The sequence below is a fragment of the Eurosta solidaginis genome, chromosome 4 (genome assembly GCF_040869045.1).
Source record: "Eurosta solidaginis isolate ZX-2024a chromosome 4, ASM4086904v1, whole genome shotgun sequence".
Classification (NCBI taxonomy): Eukaryota; Metazoa; Arthropoda; class Insecta; order Diptera; family Tephritidae; genus Eurosta; species Eurosta solidaginis.
This window is the reverse complement of record NC_090322.1, coordinates 195,068,239-195,089,762: the sequence shown is the minus strand read 5'-3', so window position 1 is coordinate 195,089,762 and position 21,524 is coordinate 195,068,239. Positions and strand designations below refer to the sequence as shown.

Genomic DNA, 21,524 nt, shown 5'->3' with positions numbered 1-21,524 from the left:
TGAGTGCTTTAGTACAGAGTAATATATTATCCAGAGACGGACTGGGACTGGGATTAGGACTAGGACTGGGACTGAGACTCGGAGTGGGACTGGGACTGGGACTGGAATAAAATACTGTAACGAATTTACTTGCAAATCCTCTTATTTGCAATCCTCTGCTAAGTTCGAATCACTAAACTGTTGAATAAATAACTCCAATTTGTAATAATGCAAAATGGCCTTTATTAAAGTACTTCACAATAACACTCAAACTGTGCAACGAATAGCTTGCTTAATAACCAAACTGATTGATAGCTCAAATGAAACTCTACTATTCAAAATAATACTGCTCTTGCTCGCTAGATAGCGTCTTAGTCGAAACTGCTTGACCATAGTGTACAAGTACAAGTGTGTTGACTTATTTCTGACAGGCACTCGCTTAAGTGAGCATAACGGGAAAATCTGGGTTGCCATTGTTGTTTCGGTTGAAAACGGACAATTAGGATTCTATGCAGAGACGTAAAAGATTGAAACAGGGTTTATGTAGTCACAAAAGTGTTGCTCCTGTTCCACAGCATTTCAATTTTATATCATGGCGAAAAGTGTTCAGTTCAGAGTTATTGATTTTCGTTAAAAGTTTAATTTATTACGGAGGGTTACCCCTTTAAGTGTAAAAAGCAGAGAAAACGTAGTTTTTCAAATTATTGTGAAAAAATTTTTAATTTGAATTTCTGTACCCAAGTTGACTATATTTGTGTAACACAAGAATTTGGAGGTCAATTCCTTAACTATGAAAAACTGAAAAATGTACACTTATTGAAAACTCATTTGCACACACAATTTACACTTTGAATTTAGTTGTGTTTTTATGCACAAAATTTTGAATTTTAATTTATTACGGAGGGTTACCCCTTTAAGTGTAAAAAGCAGAGAAAACGTAGTTTTTCAAATTATTGTGAAAAAATTTTTAATTTGAATTTCTGTACCCAAGTTGACTATATTTGTGTAACACAAGAATTTGGAGGTCAATTCCTTAACTATGAAAAACTGAAAAATGTACACTTATTGAAAACTCATTTGCACACACAATTTACACTTTGAATTTAGTTGTGTTTTTATGCACAAAATTTTGAAACTAAAAACAAAATTTTCATTTGTCAGAAAAAATAAAGAAAAAACAGCCTAATGTCAAAAAACCCTATTGAAATACAAACTGCCTTGTTTGTTTTTAATGAACTACGTTGTATTTTTCTTGTATTTCGTTAGTGTTTTTAAATATAGTTCACACACTTACACCAGTACTGAAACCTTATTGGCTCCCTCGACAAAAAATATAAGAGAAGATACAAGAAAAATACATAGAAAATAAAGTAGTGTCATATAGGAGTTTGATTTGTTTGCACTTACAAAACCATTTTATTTGCAGGAGACTTTTACAGCTACAAAAATTAAGGCGGATTTACACAGACGCTTTGATTGTGTTGCATTCATTAATTCATCTGTCGGGCGAAGTATCGAAAAATTTACATAATAGCTTTGGTTGCGTGCCTACGCTTTGACAACGCCAGACGAAAAACAATGAAACGCCGTACGTTATCTTTGCTTTGAAGGGACCAAAGCGTTTATATAATTTTGCCCTTATGCATTTGTGTAAACAGCCTTAGAAGTGAAATTTTTCCATGTTACACATGTGGCGCTTTATATTTGGAGTCTAATTTAAATAAATTTTGCTTTCCGTATGTTTCCGCATTGTTGCAGACTACAAATCTTCTAGTATTCTTATTTCCGCGGAAATATATGCAACTATTTCATCTGTAAATGCTACAAAGTTTTATGAAACTATCAAATGCAACTCAGCTTGAAGTACTCTTGCGTACCAAAAATGCAACTCTAGACCTGAGATTTGCATCAGGTGAGCGAGGCTGTTTGTAGTTTTGACGTTTATCGCTTAGCTGACACACTTGTATAGGTACACTATGCTGCTTGACAACTCAAATCAGATATATGCATGTGTTTGTGCATTGACTCTCCGCTGCTCGTATACGTACATGGTACATATGTGTAGACGCAATTATTGTTTCGTTTATGTAGATACATAATGACTGATCTATGGATGTGAATTCACGTCACTGCTTAGCATCGGCTTAGAGATGGCAGCACCCCTTAGTTTTGCTAATATTCGTAACAATACATAATGATTGATCTATGGATGTGAATTTTGGAGTCAGACGGAAAAGGCTTATTAAAATGTATGCAGATAGGCCAAATCTAGGGCAGGCCAACGTCTGCCGGGTCTTCTAGTTATTAAAAAAAAAAAAAAACAGCCCGAAGTGACCCTAAAATTATTTCAAAATCGTCCCGAAACATTCTCGAAATGATTCTGAAGTTTTTCCAAAATGATACCTAAAATAGTCCCGAAGTTATCCTGCAACAATCCAAAAATGGTTTTGAAATATTCGCGAAATGCTCCAGAAATTAGCCTGAAATGGGACCTCTAAATGATCCCAATGTGGTCCTGAAATCAGTCCAAATTGGTTCCGAAATAGTTCCGAAATGATCTCCGGAAACTCCAGAAATGGAAAAAAAATCAAACCGAATTTTAATAAAAATGCCAATGCTATTTTCGTGTTCGCAGCTTTAGGTAGATTTTGCCCTAAATAATTTTGGAAAAATAGGCACTTTTCAGATGATAATTTCTGGACTATTTTGGGATTATTTCGAGACTATCTCAAGATCATATCGAAACTTTCTTCGGACTATTTTGGTGCTGCATCGGCGTTATTTCGGCCTCGTTTCGGGATAATTTCTGGGATGCTATCGTTGCCAGTTAGCGAATAGTTTAGTGTTTATTTTGAGACTATTACGGGACCGTTTCTAGACCTTCCGTGAATAATTATGTTTAAATCTTTACAACTCCGATCAAGATCATTAATAAATATCTGGTACGTGGATAAGTAATAAGTCCAAGCATGTTGGAAAAGCCTGCAATGCACATTCTATAAATAAATCTTAGTTTTTAATTGTACCAAATTTTATGTTTGTGTTGTTTGAAAGCACGTGATCGCGGCTTAAGACTAGTGTATGTATGGGATTCAAGGGGTTGTGTAGGGCAACCCAATCAAAGGCTTTCCAGCGCAATTTACAGCTTCTCTAACTCAATTGTCTACCTCATTTTGCCGTGGCGAGTCCTGCACACCAAACAAATAAAGTGCAGTTTTAAGACTTTTCGGAGTTTTATCAAAACTAATTTTGGTGTACTTTCACATTTAGCACCGAAATAGTGCAATGTGAAAAAGTTTATTGTAATTGTACAATTGTACAAATGAGGACAAAACGAAGTACCTGCTGTCATCGAGCAAAGAGTCAGCGCATGCGCGCCTTGGCAGCCACGCTACTGTTGGCAGCTATAATTTCGAAATAGTAAAAGACTTCGTTTATTTGGGAACCAGCATCAACACTAGCAACAACATCAGCACTGAAATCCAGCGAAGAATCAATCTTGCCAATAAATTCTATTTTGGACTAGGTAGGAAATTGAAAAGTAAAGTCCTCTCTCGGCGAACGAAAATCATACTCTACAAGTCACTTATCGTACCCGTCCTGCTATATGGGGCAGAAGCATGGACCATGACAACAGCAGATGAAGCGGCTTTGGGAGTGTTCGAGAGAAAAGTTCTTCGAAAGATTTATGGACCTCTACGCGTTGGCGATGGCGAGTACCGAAGAAGATCTAATGATGAGCTGTACGAGCTATACGCAGACATCAACATAGTCCAGCGAATTAAAACACAGCGGCTGCGCTGGCTAGGCCATGTTATGCGAATGAAAGATGATGCTCCGGCCAAGAAAGTGTTTCTATCGGAACCACCCTTATGGAAGCAGAGGTAGAGGGCGGCCCCCACTCCGTTGGAAGGACCAGGTGGAAAACGATTTAAACTCCCTTGGTGTGACCAATTGGCGCCGGTTGGCGGAGCGAAGGAGCGACTGGCGCGCCTTGTTGGACGGCCATAACCGCTTAGACGGTTCAGCGCCAATTAAGTACGTAAGTAATTTTACAATATTACACTTTTCGGAGTGATATCAAAACTAATTTCGGAGTCAACGTTGTTGCTCCTTGTATTGAGTAACTGTAACAACGTGTTTATTTAGCAGGCGGGGATCTGGCGGTTCTAAGTTACTCGAGGAAAGAGAGGTTTAGATGACCTAATAGATCCAACGTGGTCATATGAAATTGTTTCCAATTTCGTCGGCCTACTAGCTTAACGGCAAAGGATCATCAACATCGACATAACTCCCTAAAACCTTATAAGAGAGTCCCATAGCTACAAGAAGAAATAACATAATTAAAACAATAATAATAATTTTTAAGTTTTAAGTTTTTAACACATAATACATACAAGAATAGAAAGCGACCTATGAAAAAAATCGTCGCTAGGTGGCGCAAAGATCGAGATATTCAAAAAAATCGTACTTGTGGTCCGTTTTGGTCCATATTTGGAACACATAATACATACATGAAAAGAAAGCGACCTATGATGTCCGATTTGGGTCATTTTTGGAACAAATATTACATACAGTACGGTAGAAGTGACATCAAAATATTTTATTTAATTGTCGATAAACGCCCTAGATTGATGAGGAGTGTGATGATTAGTACCTAGGGCCTACCTAATTATTTTATAGCTTTTAATATTATTATTACTTCATGTAAGTATTGTTTTCAATAAAACCGTTTAACTTAAAAACATTTTTTTTAATTATGTTATTTTCAAGTTTTTGTCTTTATTCAATTGCCTATTATTTCTCATTCTACTTAGTTCATTTAGTGACTCATTATTACAAGGACTCTTTCCTGACAATTTGTTACAATCTAAGTCCTCAATACATAATCCTTCCAAAGAGTTTACTCGACTCTGCGCCACGTATGCTTGTCCCTCCTCCAACTCCAAAATATTTTGATGTCACTTTACCGGACTGTATGTAATATTTGTTCCAAATATGAGCCAAATCGGACATCATAGGCCGCTTTCTATTCATGTATGTATTATGTGTTCCAAATATGGACCAAATCGGACCACAAGTACGATTTTTTTAATATCTCGGTCATTGCGCCACCTAGCGGCAATTTTTTTCCATAAGTCGCTTTCTATTCTTGTATGTATTACGTGTTCCAAATATGAGCCAAATCGGACCACAAATACGATTTTTGTGAATATCTCGATCCTTGCGCCACCTAGCGGCGATTTTTTTCCATAGGTCGCTTTCTATTCTTGTATGTATTATGTGTTCCAAATATGAGCCAAATCGGACCACAAATACGATTTTTGTGAATATCTCGATCCTTGCGCCACCTAGCGGCGATTTTTTCTCTTATTATTGCATTGTCATCGGGTTCTGAACTATATTCCAAGTTTCAAGCTTGTAGCTTATCGGGAAATTACTTAAATTTCAATTACAAAATTCGTTCACAACGGCCGTGCATGCAGCCGTGCGGGCCTGCCTGTCAAGTCAAGCTAAATAAAACCAATAAACACCCTGGTGCCCAATCTAGATACGCACCATCGTCATGACGAGTAAATAAATTAAAAACGCAAATTTATGTGTGCAATCAACAAAACCAAGCAAAAAAAATAGGCAAGTCAACAGACAGAAAATGCAACAACTATCAAAGTTGGGTGACATAATGCAGACATCAACATTCCGAATAAATAATAACACATTTTCTTTTTAATTTTTTTATATAAATTCATTTTACTTGATATATTTACTCATTTCATTCTTAGGCGCGTTTTAGATTGTTTTGTTTTTTTTTTGCATTCATATTAGACATATTCAACTAAATTTAAAGTTTTACAATTAATTTACTTTATTTTATAATAATTACTAATAAACTAATTTATAATAATTGTTAAATATTTATACATATGGTAGAAATTCTAGTCAAGACGATTATTAATTTTTATTTTTTAGTAACATTTGCTGTTTTTTTTTTTTTGTTATATCATTAAACTAATACTACATATTTTTAATACATAATTATTGTTTAATGAGCCATTTTGTGTGTATTGAAGAGTGAGTGAGAGAAAAGAGTAATCACAACAAGCATTAGTGTTACTCGTTTTTCAAAAATTTATTAATTTTTTTTTTTTATGTTATGATTTATTTATTTGAAGAGCATTTTTGTTTAAATTTTTCATTATAACTTTAGACATTGTAAAAGTTTAATATTTTTTTTTATTGGTATACATATACTATTTTGTAGTTTACAAAAAAATTGCCAAAATCTATACTACATAATAAGTAAACCGTAAATTTATTAATATTTTTTGTTTATTTTTATTTTTCACATCATTATCATTACCACATTAACTGACATTATCTTCACTGATCATTCTCTCGTTGATTCACGTCATCAACTGCATATCTTTCTTCACATACATTCATAAGTATAGATACTCGCATGTGCAGCGTGAATACCCTTATTCTTAAATAGTACATAGTACATATACATACGTAAGTGTACGTTCAAATGGCTTAAACGTTAACTAATTTTTATTTATATGAATCACAATTCTTTGTTGTTTTTGTTGTTATTTTATCAATTGTTACTGATTTAGGTAAACTTAAATTATAGTTTTAATATTTATTCTAAAATGTGTACATACATATTTATCATAAATATTCGCGAGAATATGTAAGAGCCCGTTATATTAAGTTTTGAAATGAGCTCTCTCTAATTACTTCTTTAAAGTTTTATAGTAAATTGTTAAAATTAGTTTGTGATACGCATAATTGCTAGTATTACACTGTGCAACAACCGGCTGGGTGTTGGACCAAACCCACTTTTTTGTAGAGACTGAGGCTTAAGTAGACAAAGTACTATCTCCGTTTTTCGAAGTTAGCCCCAAAAAAATAGATATCGGCTTTCGAAGCTCCAAATTCTATATTTCGAAATTTTATTTTTTTGTTAACGCGTTCAGCAAATTAAAAAAAAAGTAAAAATGTGGTCGTAGACCGCTTTTTTCTTTTATTTGAATGGCTGAATCCTTTTTTTGAAAAATTTTGTATAACAAGAAAAGTAAGAACTTCGAAAATAAGAACCTCGTAAAATAGCTGTTATACTAAATTTCTCAAAAAAAAGAATTCAGCACTTCAAATAAGCGAAAAGAGCGAACCACGACCACATTTTTACTTTTTTAATTTGCTGAACACCTTACCAAAAAAAAATAAAATTTCGAAATGTAAAATTTCGAACTTCGAAAGCAGATATATATTTTTTGGAGGCTAACTTCGAAAAACGGAGATTGTACTTTTTTATACTTAAGCCTCAATCTCCTCAAAAAAGTTGGGTTGGTCGAATACCCAGAAAAAAGTTTATTTTGTCGCATAGTGTTATAATACAAAAGGAGTAAATAATTACTATATCAAATATTAAAAAATTATATATATATTTATAAACACATTTTAATTTCACTATTGATTACTTATGATAATGGAGGATGGATATAATTTTAATAATACGAGCCGGACCCGTGTGCATCTTGCGCAACCAATATAAAAGTCTCTTATCAAATATCAACAGAAATCATCTGTTTTATCAATCAATTAAAACTTACAGCTTGCGCTACCATCTGGCGTACGGTAGCAACTGCCGGTATGCAAATATTCACAATAGTGGCATAGTACAAATAGATTTCTTTGTGTGCTCACAATCGTTTATTTTTAACAAATTATTTTAATAAAATATAGCTAAATAAAAGCACTACGACCAAAATTGCCCAAAGCTCGCTAATATCCATCTTTACAACCAAAACTTTATTTATATATTTGGATTCCAAATAAGAGCGAAAAAGGTACCCGTACATAAAAACAGCAATTAGAAATAATATATATGATTCATTGCGGATGCATTCGTACGGACACTGCTGAATTATACAAGGTTCGCTGGCCGAGTTTTCATACTCACTCCCTTATAGAGTGGAACCTTTCCACGTCAGAAGGAATGAAGAATTCCATAAGAAAACCGGTGGAGAAATGCTCAAGAAAAATTTAGTCTGCCAAGTAGTGTCCACCTCTGAAGAAACCCCTGCTACCTTTTTCTAAACATTTTTAATCAAACGTGCACAGGGGAGCCCTGCTGCTGGAATCGTAACACGGAAATTAAGTTAAAACTCCGATCACGGAAATTAAGTTAAAACTAAAAAACAAAGTACCAACTTATTTGTATGGGAAATTTTATTTCTGCGTTAGCTAAGCCTGTTATGCATTTAGAAATTTTTAATTTTTTTAACGGTTTTATTTAGCTTAACTTGACAGGGTGGACGGCTGGCCGGCAGGAATTTTGTAATTGAAATTTAAATAACTTCCCGATAAGCTATAAGCTTGAAACTTGGAATATAGTTCAGAACCCGATGACAATGCAATTATAAGAAAAAACTCCGATAGGTGGCGTATGAATCGAAATATTAAAAAAAACCGTGTTCTATTTGGAACATATAATACATACATGAATAGAAAGCGCCTATTACGTCCGATTTGGCGCGTATTTGGAACAAATATTACATACAGTCCGGTAGAAGTGACATCAAAATATTTTGGAGTTGGAGGAGGGACAAGCATGCGTGGCGCAGAGTCGAGTAAAGTCTTTGGAAGGATTATGTATTGAGAACTTAGATTGTAACAAATTGTCAGGAAAGAGTCTTTGTAATAATCACCCCTATTCTGCATTTCGATTACGTTCCCGTTCTACGCTCCGCTTTAATCGAAGTTTGGTATTCTGCATTACGACGGAATCGTAAAGAGAAGAGGATGAGCAAATGATTTTTCGAAATCAGCTGTTGGTACGGAATGTGTGAACATTAGAACAAAATAAATTAAAGAAAATTTGTAAGAAAACACTGAATTATATTTTATTATCCACGCCATTTTGTACAAAAAAAAAAGCAATAGAATATATTGCGGCAGTGTTATATTCTTTTGAGTGAAGTGCTTTCATAATTGTAAGTGTGTTTTTGTCGTTCTTTTGGCCAATTCCCTGCCGTGGCCACCAAGTTTTGTTAAAACGGATTCCTGCACGAATATAGTTGACATTTTCTGAATCTTAGGGATGCTAATTTCATTGCACTGGCCTAAAATACTTTATAAAGGTTTATTTATTCTTTCCGCAAGGATTGTTTACGTTTTCGCTTCACCTTCCTCTACGCCGGCAGCTTGCTTTGGCATATAACTGGACCCAACGAACAGATACAAATTATAGCTGTCTATTATAATGGAATCAACAGCCGCGGCATTAATATGGAGCTGGAAAGCAACGCATACGAAAATTACCAGGCAAGAATGGAAAGGCAAATATTGCGAAATTTGTATAATCCATTTGAGATGAGTGACGAATTGTAAGAAATTGAACTTAAAAGTGGTAAAGTTTAATGATAGTTAAAAAAAAACTTTCGACTTAACAAGGATGCTTTCAAGTATGTGTTAGATACTTTTGCGGGGCAAATACGTCCAAGGACTTCGACATCGACATGTTGTTTTTGACCTGGAAACATATAAAAACAATCATCATCAAGCCTTCTACGTTTCTTAACAAGTTTTACTTACATTTTTGTTAAAATTCTGTTATAAATTAATAAAAAAATAAAAAGAAAATATTTTTCCGCCAACTAATTTGCAACTTAGAAAAACGGAACTACGATCGAAATGCAGAATACAAAAAATCGAACGATTCGAAGTTGGATCGAAAGAGATTGGAACAGAGAATACCAAAATTGCCAAATCGAAAAAATTCCAATCCAAGTCGAAATGCAGAATAGGGCTGAATGAGTCACTAAATGAACTAAATAGAATGAGAAATAATAGACAATTAAATAAAGACTAAAAACTTGAAAAAATAAAATAATAAAAAAATTTAATAGCGTTTTCTTTTCTGGCTAAAGTGTTACGCAAGGGTTGTTGTTCTATTCTAAAAAACAGGCAACACCTTTACGGGGTATTTCGTTCTTTTGTGAAAATTGTTGCCTGCTCACAACGCAAAAGCGTTACACTTTTACCCTGTATAAAATGGCGGTGTGGCAGTGCAACTCTGTGAAACTCTCAATTCGCTCTTAAGTTCCACATATACTCTGTTAAAATGAGTGAATATGTTGAGTTGAAATGTTCTTTGTATACACTATAAATGTTGAACATTTTTTGGGGTAGGAGTAGCTCTATTAAGGCTTTACCATTTACTTAGGCGACAATTTATTTCAGAAAAGAAAACGCTATAAGTTAAATGGTTTTATTGAAGACAATACTTACATTAAGTAATAATAATACTAAAAGCTAGAAAATAATTATGTAGGTCCTAGGTACTAGTCATCATACTCCTCATCAATCTAGGGCGTTGATCAAAAAATCAAATAAAAGCGTTGGACACACAAAAGTTCTAATCAGGTTATTTTTAGAAATTTCACGCGCCCAACGCTTTTATTCAATTGTCTGATCAACGCCCTAGATTGATGAGGAGTGTGATGACTAGTACCTAGGATCTACCTAATTATTTTCTAGCTGTTAGTATTATTATTATTACTTAATGTAAGTATTATTTTCAATAAAACCGTTTAACTTAAAAAACAATTTTTTATTATTTTATTTATAAAAAAAAATCATTCTCAAGTAGACTCAAAGCAAAATTTTCATTGCAAATAAAACAAACTAATATAATGAAACACCCTCAATATTAAAAGTTTTAAATATAAGTTACATTTTCTCTGTTCAATTTCTTTATATGTAACTTTTTTTTGATGAAATTGCGTGTATTTGAATTTTTGTTTGTTTTAGGAAATGAGTTTTCTTAGTTTAATTAAAAGTTATTATTGAAATGTTTTTTTTTTTTTTTTTTTGTTTTTTAAGTTTATTTTCTCATTTTATATCGGTGTGTGGAATTGCTAGTTATTTTATTTTTTTTTTTTTTCTTTTCTTAAATACCAAAATATTTACTACTATTTACTATTTGTAATTAAAAATTATTTTACTGAACGAAATTTACTTTTAAAATTGTTTTCATAAATATGTATGTATGTACTATATGTATCTTAATATGGGTTAAAGTGTCGTTGGTGGTGGTGTACAGTGGTTCAGGTTTGGAGTATGGTGGCCCCTTATTTTATCACTTAGTTAAATTTAAATATGAGTTTTATGTATTTGTCAATTATGGGTTTGTGCTTGGGGACTTTTTGTTTTTTTTTTTTTTTTTGCAAAAGAAGTATAGAAAGGAGTGAGAGAATTATTTAAAAACGAAACAGTAAACCACCGAGTACGCAAATATTTATGGTAAACTTAATTTATTTGGAGGGGAGTGTAAAATATTGTTAAAATAATTTGCGTAGCTTTTAATTTATTCAGTAAAAAGAAGAAGCTTATATTATCGCTATAGTCTAATACTGTATTCACAATTACATATTATCGGACACAAGGTATTCGCTCAGCTGTGCATACAGTGTAAGGTAAAGTTAGAAATAATATTGAAAAAGTGGTGTAGCACAGATGCCAGACAGTATGTGTAGTAGGGTGGGACGATTTTCATGGACGAAAGTTAACCGATATCGCGCCATCGATTTTTCGATAGGATTTGGGCTCAGGAAAAGAGTTCCACTACGCATACCCAAAAAATAATTTTCGAGCCTGCGAAATTTCATTTTTTTGACTTTGATTTTTAAGGTTTTTTTCACGACTTACTAAAAAAATTGTCATATGTATACACTGTCCGAAAAAAAATATGTTTTTACTTTTCAAAAAACTGTTTTCGACAACGTGTTTAGCAGACATTTTTTGGTCGGACAGGGTATACATGAACATTTTACAATCAAATGAAAATTTTTTTTATTAGGTCATGAAGAAAACCTTAAAAATCAAAGTAAAAAAATTAAATTTCGCAGGCTCGAAAATTATTTGTTTGGGTATGCGTAGTGGAACTTTTTTTCTGATCCCAAATTCTATCGAAAAATCTATAGCGCGATATCGGTTAATAAATCGACCCAGTCTAAAATAAAATATAACGTTATCCCAGTGTTGGGCGCTGTTATTAGTTTTACTTCGGCATTTTCTTTTCACAATGCCTGTGCAATTTTTTTCGTTGCATATTACTCTTATACACGCTATATATATGCATTCATACATATATACACTATCTTATCTAGTTTATTTATTACATGCAATGCAATACAAACACATCATACAACGTTAAAAACAACATCAATACTACATACACATTCAAAACATGGCTACATTTCTTTAAAAATATTTTTTTTTTACTTTAAACTTTCGTTCTTTCTTTACATCATTTTCACTTAGCTTATTTAATTTAATTTAATATTTTATTATATTCTAGATTAAAAACATATGGACAAATGAACTACTGCATAGTATGTATGTATGTATGTAATGTACGTTGGAACAGGTGAGTTCGTTCAATTAATTAATAGTTTTTATTTTTTTTTTAGAAAATAGATCAATGCAGAAAAATTTTACATTTTGAAAGAACACAAACACATAAGCTCAGTTTTTGGTCATAGATCGATCACTGTTTTTATTTATTAATTATTGTTATTATTATTATTTCTACGTACTTTATTTCAAGGTAAATTTTTCCAGCATTGAACTACCTACCCACGATTTGATTTTTTACTGTTTCCAACTATTTGCCAGCCCGTGTTTCGTGTGCTGCTTGTATTATTGAAGTCATCGGGGTTATCAACGTCAATGGCGTCAGTGCGCTAAAGTGATGCGAAATAATGCATCAGCGCCAGTGGCGCCGCCCTCGATATCAGCGCAGCAGCGCAACGCCGCGCATCGTTATTACGCCTAACTTTCCATATTTGTTCTTTTCATTTACTAAATGAAAATGTTTATTTCATATCATAGCTAATATTCCTTTCATCATTATTTTATTTCTCGGCTGCAGATTTAAAAATGTTTTATATCAGCAAAAGATGGAAGAGCAGCCTATCTCAAAATTTGTTTCTAACATTACCCCAAAGATTTGGTGGAACGTTTTTGTTGCTTATACAATACAAATAAGATAAGGGCAAACCCACCGAAGAGTGTCCTTGCAGAAGAAACCTTGTACACAATTTCTAGGAATCATTCTAGACAGTTGGTTGTCATAGAAGCTCAACATGAAGGTGATAGTGAAGAAGGAGAGAATGAAATGTTGAACAAACAGTTTCTGCTGAATACACAGAAACCTTGGCATCCCAACAAACATCTTATTGTAGAGGCCCCTGAGATGACTTAAGAAGTCATCTTCATATGCATTATTAAGTAATCCGGCACTTAAGAATTCATCCGTATGAAGAAGTGCTCGCTTTCTTCAAAAGGCCCTCAGAGACATCCATAAATCCTTGTTGAAACTTCAAGTTTCCTCAAAACCAAAGCTGTAAAAACACTGTAGGAGAATAACTTGAACTGCAGCCGCGTCAATTTTGACAGCCAAGCAACAATTAAGCCAATAATCTCACATAACAATAAATCTAAAAGTGTGTTAGATTGTAAGCAATCTCTGGAGAGAATCGGGATAGGGAGAAATATACATCCTTATTGGGTCCCTGGGCATATGGGTGTAGATTGAAATTAGCAAACGGATGAGCCAGCTTAACAGGTCGAATCTCTCAAAGCTTGTACCGTAGACGTCCCAAGCGCATTGGGTGTGATTAAAAGAAAGCGTGAGTTGTGCATGATCGACCAAGCAGGAAAGGCGTGGCGACAAGCGCGGGGCTACAAAGTATCGAAGATAATGTGCAGGTCTTACAACCTTAGATAACAAAGTTACTCTTAACATTAAAGAGAGGGGACTATATGCTCATAATGGGTATTCTTACATTGGACATTGCCTTTTAGCGTTACATGGATTTAAATTAGGCCTAGTCAGCGGTAGCAGATGTTGGAAGTGCGGGTTGAAGTGGGAAGCGATCGAACACATTTTTGTGCTCGTACCCTCGCCAGATTAAGACTCTAGCTATTAGGAGTGGCATAGCTATCAGATATAGACGAAAAGATCCGAGAAAGCTTCTAGTATTCTGCAAGAGGACGAAGTAATTTATAATATAGGTCTGGGTGAGATCCCCACGATGCGTTGAGTTCAACCTTACCTAAGCTAAGCCAATTTTGAGATAAAATTTATTAAAGCGTTTGCTTCTGCAGCCGAGATTGTGTGATATTCTATTTGAGGTAGGCTAACCTTAAACCTCATGGCTTATTTGTTTCTTGTTTTTTCGTTTACCGTTGGTTGTTGGTTCGAAATTTTTTGTTTCTTTTTCTTACCGAAAATGTATGCAAAAATATGAACTTTTGTACTAAAAAGTAACATCAATTTTTTGTTTTTACCAAAAAGGGGTAAGAAAGAGGAAGCATTTTTGAATAAAACATAGAAAAAGATAGTTGGTGTATTCGTCAGGACATTTGTCTAAGGCCGAGGTGAATATCCAAAGTGTAAAAAATGGCACCAGTGCAGTGATTGGGCTGTTTGTTTTAAATATTTTTCGCGTTTCGTAAATTTTCTCAGTTGGCCGGAACTTGTCGTAGAAAATTTCAAATAAACGTGAAAACTTTACGTTCCGAGAAAATTCAGTGATGCTACTTTACGAATTTCGAATTTACTTATTTACTTTCGGAGACGTTCAGAAACACGGTCGAATTGCATGATAGCAATTTCGTAACTTTCCCGAAAAAACAGTCTACGAAGGATTGCGTGATTGGGCTGAATAAAAACGCACTGCGACAGTTTTCTGTCAAAAATGTCTCATAAACATACTGCACATACAAATTGTATGAGAGCAACTGAAATTAAATTTACTGCTTTAATTTCTAATTTTTGTTCTGAGTGATATTCCCGTTTGTCATTTTCGGTTAGGGCAAAAAAGTCGTTTATGTTGGTGCATTACGCCAACGCAATGCGTTTTTATTAGGTTGGGCAGTAAGTATGAATAAGAAGAATGAGTAAGAAAAATTATTAAATAGTAAAAAATAAAATAATAGTAAAACAAAAAATGTATTGTACCAATTGCTAGCTGCTAGCACAAATATTAACTCTTATATTGAATTTATTTCTCTATGAAAATGAAAATTTGTTATACATATCACGTTCTATTTTAGAAAGAAGCTAGAGATTAAATTAAAAAACCAAAACTAAATTAAAGACGCATTCATATGTTTTAATCAAACACAAAAATCATATCAACACATTTCTATATACATAAGTAAAAAAAAAAAACTTAGCAAATCATTATGAGTTCAATTTAATTCAACTTAATTTACAAAGGTTTCACAAATTTTCTAACCAAGGTACGCTTTGTTTGACTTAAAAATTAAATATTACGCATAACTAAAGTAAAGTAAAAAAGAAATCATAAATTTAGCACAATCATACATACGTAACGTAAACTTAATATAACCAAACATGCATGCTGCATTTACATATAATAAATAATTAAAACTAATTCAAAGCAATAATATGTATAAAAAAAAGAAATTTATTGTTTAGTGTCACTTTCAATATTCAAGTTTTTTGTTAATTTCATTTTCAACGATTTGTTTAGTTTTGTTGAACTTCTGACTGGCTGTCATATCTGGATTTGAAACAAACTGGTTTCGGCGTTGTGCGATCTTCAGTGCCCTTATTCGTTATAAAGCAATTAAGATGGCACAACATCGCCACAGGAACATTGTTTCAATATACATAATTTTTTCATTGTTTAAAGCAACAAATTATTTTAAATGTGAAAAAACACAAAACTCAAATTTCCTTAAGCCACTAGGCAACGTAAAAATAAATTTGACAAAAAAAATTTTATGAAAAAGTAGAATTAAAACGTTTTTTTTTTTCATTTTTAGAATCTTTTCAATCCCTTCATTATATCTCACTGAAACTACAAACTAGCCGCAGCAAAAGAGTGCTCAATAATTTACTTCATTCAAAATTGTTGTGACAAAGATGAATCAAGTGTTTAAAAATATGAATCACAAATGGTTATTCAATAATATTCACATTTAGGGTACATTTTTCTCCCGACGATAGATTGGTTTTCGAATAAAAAAGACTCTTAAATTTGTATGTTTTTAATCATCTGGAGTATGATATTTCATTATTTTTTTATCAGAATTTTCAAAAAATTATGAAAAATATCTTTGTGACGAAAGCTTTGCATACGTTTAGGCAGAAACTTGATGGAAAGCCTTGCTGCAGTGAAACCTTGTAGCAATACTTAATATGTATTAAGATATGCTTTTTAAAGCATAATAAAAACAGAAGAAAAACTAAAAAAACAAATATTTCGTTTGAGATTCCCTGAAGGGAAGTCAGTTACTAGTAATCAAAACTTCTGGGTCAGATCTAGACCTAAAGTACTGAATAGGCACTAGTGCGATAGTAACTAGATTTTCTCTAGTTCCAGAATCTACATTTTGGGTTTTTATATTAATTATTTAACACATATTTTATAAACAGGCTATCTAAAAAAAAACTGTCCCATGCATTAAGGAGTTTCGTCTATGAGTATGCCCTCTTTCGCTACACTTTAAAGCCCTTCCCGCTAGTTCGGAATTATCGAAAGAGGGGATAAAATTGTACTAAAATCAATATTTGTAATTTCTGGCCGGTTCGAGACCAACGAAACAGTACCAACAAAAGCATTAGATCTAAACTATAAATTTTCACACTAGTTCGGAACTATCGAAATAGTGCCAATAATCCAACTACACCATTTCCAGTTGTAATTGAGAAAGCGTCAGATATAAATGCGAAAGCATCATATGGAAATGAGAATAGTCAATTGTAAATGCGAAAGCGTCACTTCGATATGAGAATAGTCATTTGTAAATGAGAAAACTGTAATTGAAATTTCTAAAGCGTCAATTGTAATTGAGAATAGTCAGTTGTAAATTAGAATGGTGAATTGTAAATGCGAAAGCGTCATTTGGAAATGAGAATAGTCAATTTTAAATGCAAAAGCGTCACATGAAAATGCGAACAGTCACTTGTAAATGAGAATAGTCAGTTGTAAATAAGAATAGTGAATTGTAAATGCGAAAATATCATTTGGAAGTGAGAATAGTCAATTGTAAATGCGAAAGCGTCACATGGAAATGCGAATAGTCACTTGTAAATGGGAAAGCATCAAATAAAAATGCGAAAGCGTCATTTGTAATTAAGAATACGCAGTCAATTATAAATAAGAAAGTATCACTGAAAAATGCGAAGGCGTCATATGTAAATGAGAATAGTCAGTTGTAAATACGAAATCGTTATATAGAAATGAATGCCATGAAAAGCTATCAGTGAAAACTCATCTGCCTTGCAGATGCCGTTCGGAGTCGGAATAAAACAAGTAGGTCCCGCCGGAGCACGACGCAAATTGGAAGAGAAGCTCGGCCTTAGATCTCTTCGGAGGTTATAGCGCCTTACATTTATTTTATTTTATTCGCATTTCCATGTGACGCTTTCGCATTTACAATTAACTAGTCTCATTCAAAAATGACGCTTTCGCATTTACAATTGATTATTCTTCGCATTTGCAATTCACTATTCTCATTTAAAACTGACAATTCTCAATTACAATTGACGCTTTCGAAATTTCATTCACAGTTTTCTCATTTACAAGTGACTTCTCAAATCGAAGTGATGCTTTCGCATTTATAATTGACTATTCTCAATTTCATATAACGCTTTCGCATTTACATTTGACGCTTTCTAATTTACAACTGACTAATCTTATCTATAATTTACAAATTTTATTTTCAAATTGCGCTTTCTCATTTTCAAGTAACTATTCCCGTTTTCAAATGACGCTTTCTCATTTACAACTGGAAATGGTATAGTTCCCAGAGTGGAAATATCTATCTAGTTTGGAACTATAGAAAAGGTAATGCAACGGCTACAACTTCAACCGCCTGGGCATGTCAAATTCGCCAGTAGCGTGTAAAAGAGATTGGGGGCGAACTAGTAGTAGATCCGTATGCATTAGAAGCGCATCAATTTTTAACTACATATTTTTTTTATTTAATGTTTGAAAAATCACGATTTAACGTAAAATTTAATGATAAAATAAATCAAAACATGTTTTATATCTTGTCGGCTGAGAGGAAAGTCACACTGTCTCGCTTGGTAGCTAAAAATGGCGTATTTCAAAATTTCATGAATAGCGACGCCATTTCTTAGTGCGTTTTTGAAAAAATTATGAGATAGGACGTTCTGCAAAGAAAGTCCGATATAAGAAAAAGTTTGCTGAGAAAAGTAACATCAAAAAACTTTGGAAAACGTTTTTCTAAACTAGGTTGTTCCTCGGCAGTGCTTAGGCATATACTTCAGGAATATATTTTCGCACGGTGGAAAGTTGAGAAGCTCAGCCTTAATCTCTTCGCAGGTATATAGCGCCTCGTATCAGAAGCAAAGGTAAGGTGATCCAAGCCGTCCACGAATGTCCACTTCGTAAAATATATTCCACATCAAATCTTGGTTTTGGTCACAGATGATGGATTTCTAGGTAATTCTTTTCATGATATTTCGATTGCATTGTTCAATTTTTTTTTTTTTTTGTTAATGGAACGGAGATAGTTCGCATGTCTACGCATGTCTGCGCATGTCTACGCATGTCAGATCCCGTAAACTACGCTGAAAAATTATATATTAATCATTTCAAAATATTAAATATTGACACTCGTATTTTTTTTTTTTTGAAAATGAATTTAAACTTGTTTGCTTGTCGAATTCAAAAACAACGAGCCGTACCCTTGCGCATCTTGCGCAACCAATCTAAAAGTCTCTTATCAAATATCAACCGAAATCAGTTAAAACTTACAGCTTGCGCTGCCATCTGACGTATGAGAGCAACTGCCGGTAATGCAGTGCAAATATTCACAATAGTGCCATAGTACAAATGGATTTCTTTGTGTGCTCACAGTCGTTTATTTTTAGCAAATTATTTTAATAAAATATAGCTAAACAAGAGCATTACTACCAAAATTGCACAAGGCTCGCTAATAGCCCGTATCTCCATCTTTACAATCAAAGCTTTATTTATAGATTTGACTTCCAAATAAGAGCGAAAAAGGGACCCGTACATAAAAACAGCAATTAGAAATAATATATATGATAATTCATTTTAGCTAACTTTTGCACGCTTATTTATACGTTTTAGTAACGCATTGCATACTTTCAAGCGTACACTAAATTCGTCAAACGACTTGTAAGCACGAACATTGCAAGATAATAACTTTTTTTGTTTTGTTTTTTTTGAAATACTTTATAGGGATATGTGCGCTTAACATTTTTTTAATGTTTCAAGTTTATTTAAAAATATGCATTGAACAACTTGGCGCCTAATTTATAATAATAGGCGCTTCGTCAAGTAAGAAAAGCCTAAACAAAATCAGATTTACACTAGTCCTTTTCTGGATTGGAATACTTTCGCCATCGACAATGTACTTGAATTTGTACATGCGTTTGACTGGTATTTCAACCTTAAACGAAATAATTCCAGTCCGGATAACATTTCATTGCATGCCCAACAAACTGAGTTTTTATATACCAATACGATTACATGATTACAGCTACATATACAAGAGTATATAATACTCATAGATTAAAATTGAGCACTCATTTGCATTGGCTTTTTGTGTTGCAGCGCTTTTAGCATACTTACATACATAAAATGTGAATATTACAAGTTACAACTAATCACAAACAAATATGCAATTAAATTGAGTTGTATTTACTCTTTTATGTTCTATACAATATTTGTTTGCATTACTTAGTATATTCATTAAATATGCAACTAATATGAACCAAGACGATTATGATGACATAAGAACAACAAAATCAATCCACCTACAATTGCTAAAATTGATTTGCTTTCACTTTTATTACATTCTCCACTACTATTACTACCCACAACGTAGGCAGACGAATATGGAGGTTTTTGTGGCGTGTTCAACTCATTCATATCAAGATTCATCGTCGTTGTGCTATTGTACGAACGGCATACTTGAGAAATCATAATACTTGTACCATCACTAAAGTACTTCCCACCGGCTACAACAATCGTATCTTTAGCATGTGTAAACTTGAGCTTTTTAGTTTTAAATTGTAGCTGCTGCTGCTGCTTTTGTTGCTTTGTTTGCTTTTGCTGTAGCTGTGCTTGTGTTTGCTGTTGATTTTCTGATTGTTGGCGGTGGCAATGGCAATGCTCACGCGCAAGCATTACACGTCACAATGTGAATGTTTCCTTTATTATCTTTTTTACCGCATTTGTAACTGATGGTGTTTGTGTGCCCGCAGTAGAATAATCAAATTTGAATAAATAAGGCTGCACATCCGGATACGAAGTATCAAATATGAGATCCAGCTCACTTTGACTTGGTGTCTTCGGTACATAATCTGATCGATTCATTAATTCTGTAATATATATAACTTTTTCTGTTAATAAATCTGATACATTTTCACGACTTAGTTGTCGTTCATCTTCGCTTTCATATTTAATGAGATCCAAATGTACAGTCCAAACTTCCCACGGTATACACTCTTGTTGAAATAACCAACGTGATTTGCGCTTTTGAAAGAATTCTAAACTTATTTGCCCAGAACCGCAACTTTCATTCGAACGTAATTGTTCACTGAAAACATTAATAGCACGTTTTACATTGCGCAAAAGACTATCGGAGGTGCAGCAAACATATGTGAAATCAATAAAATCACAATCAACATCCGTATAGCCAATTGTACCGATGGAATATTGAGCATCACCCGTATACATATATTTGCCTTGGCAGCGATGAAAGAGAACCGTATGAAAGATGCTAGCAACAGCTTCGTCCACTTGGCGTCCTTCGATTGATAGGTCGAAGACCTGTGAGCGTGCGTTCATTGTGCCGCCCGCAGGGTATGGGAAAGTGGGTGCGTTTAATGTTTTTTCTGCTTTATTTTTTAATTATTTTTTGTTATTGATATGTGATATAAGCGTACCTATAGGCAGGCAGTTACTGTAATAGTTATGTTGTTGTTCATTTTTAAACATTTGTCACTTATAAATGTAATGAAATAATAAAAACTAAAATAAACATTTAATTTTTTCTTTTAACGCAATTCTATAATAATTTAAGAGCAGTAGTTGTTTCAAAACTGCTGCATTCGCTCCAAAATATTTGTACAGTATCTTTTTTTTCAAATAATAGTTACGTTATTTTATGCAACGCTTGTACTTTACTTGTTCTTTTTCTAATTTTCTAAATACGGTATCCTTAAAATTTTGTTGCTGTTATACGCCAGCTTTAAACAGTTTTACTTTTTACTTTCTATTTTGTTGATTGTATTTTGCACAAATTTGCGTTTTCATAAATTGGTTTGCCTTTTTGTTTTTGTTTCATTGCTACGAAAAGTTATTGCATATTGCTAAGGTGCTTTTCACGTTTGTTTTTGTTTCAGTCAAATGGTCATACCGTTAATTGCTGCACACTTTTTTCTACTGTTGACTGCATTAAATATATTTTGTGTGATTTGTTTTTTTTTTTTTATTAAA

General features: G+C 33.3%; 2 protein-coding genes across 3 annotated transcripts in view; both read right to left on the bottom strand.

The window, feature by feature from the left end:
• The window catches only part of LOC137250859 (serine/threonine-protein kinase S6KL-like), a 91,854-nt gene that overhangs the window by 3,886 nt on the left and 66,444 nt on the right, over window positions 1-21,524 (bottom strand). The gene's annotated exons all lie outside the window — the stretch shown is intronic.
• Window positions 10,882-21,524, bottom strand: Atg101 (autophagy-related protein 101). Its single transcript, XM_067784485.1, has one exon. It carries the CDS (start codon window positions 20,871-20,873, stop codon window positions 20,217-20,219), a length of 657 nt encoding a protein of 218 aa, XP_067640586.1. The 5' UTR covers window positions 20,874-21,524; the 3' UTR covers window positions 10,882-20,216.

Excerpts from the sequence above, each read along its gene's own strand:
- Atg101 (XM_067784485.1), bottom strand. The coding sequence starts at position 20,873 with ATGAACGCACGCTCACAGGTCTTCGACCTATCAATCGAAGGACGCCAA.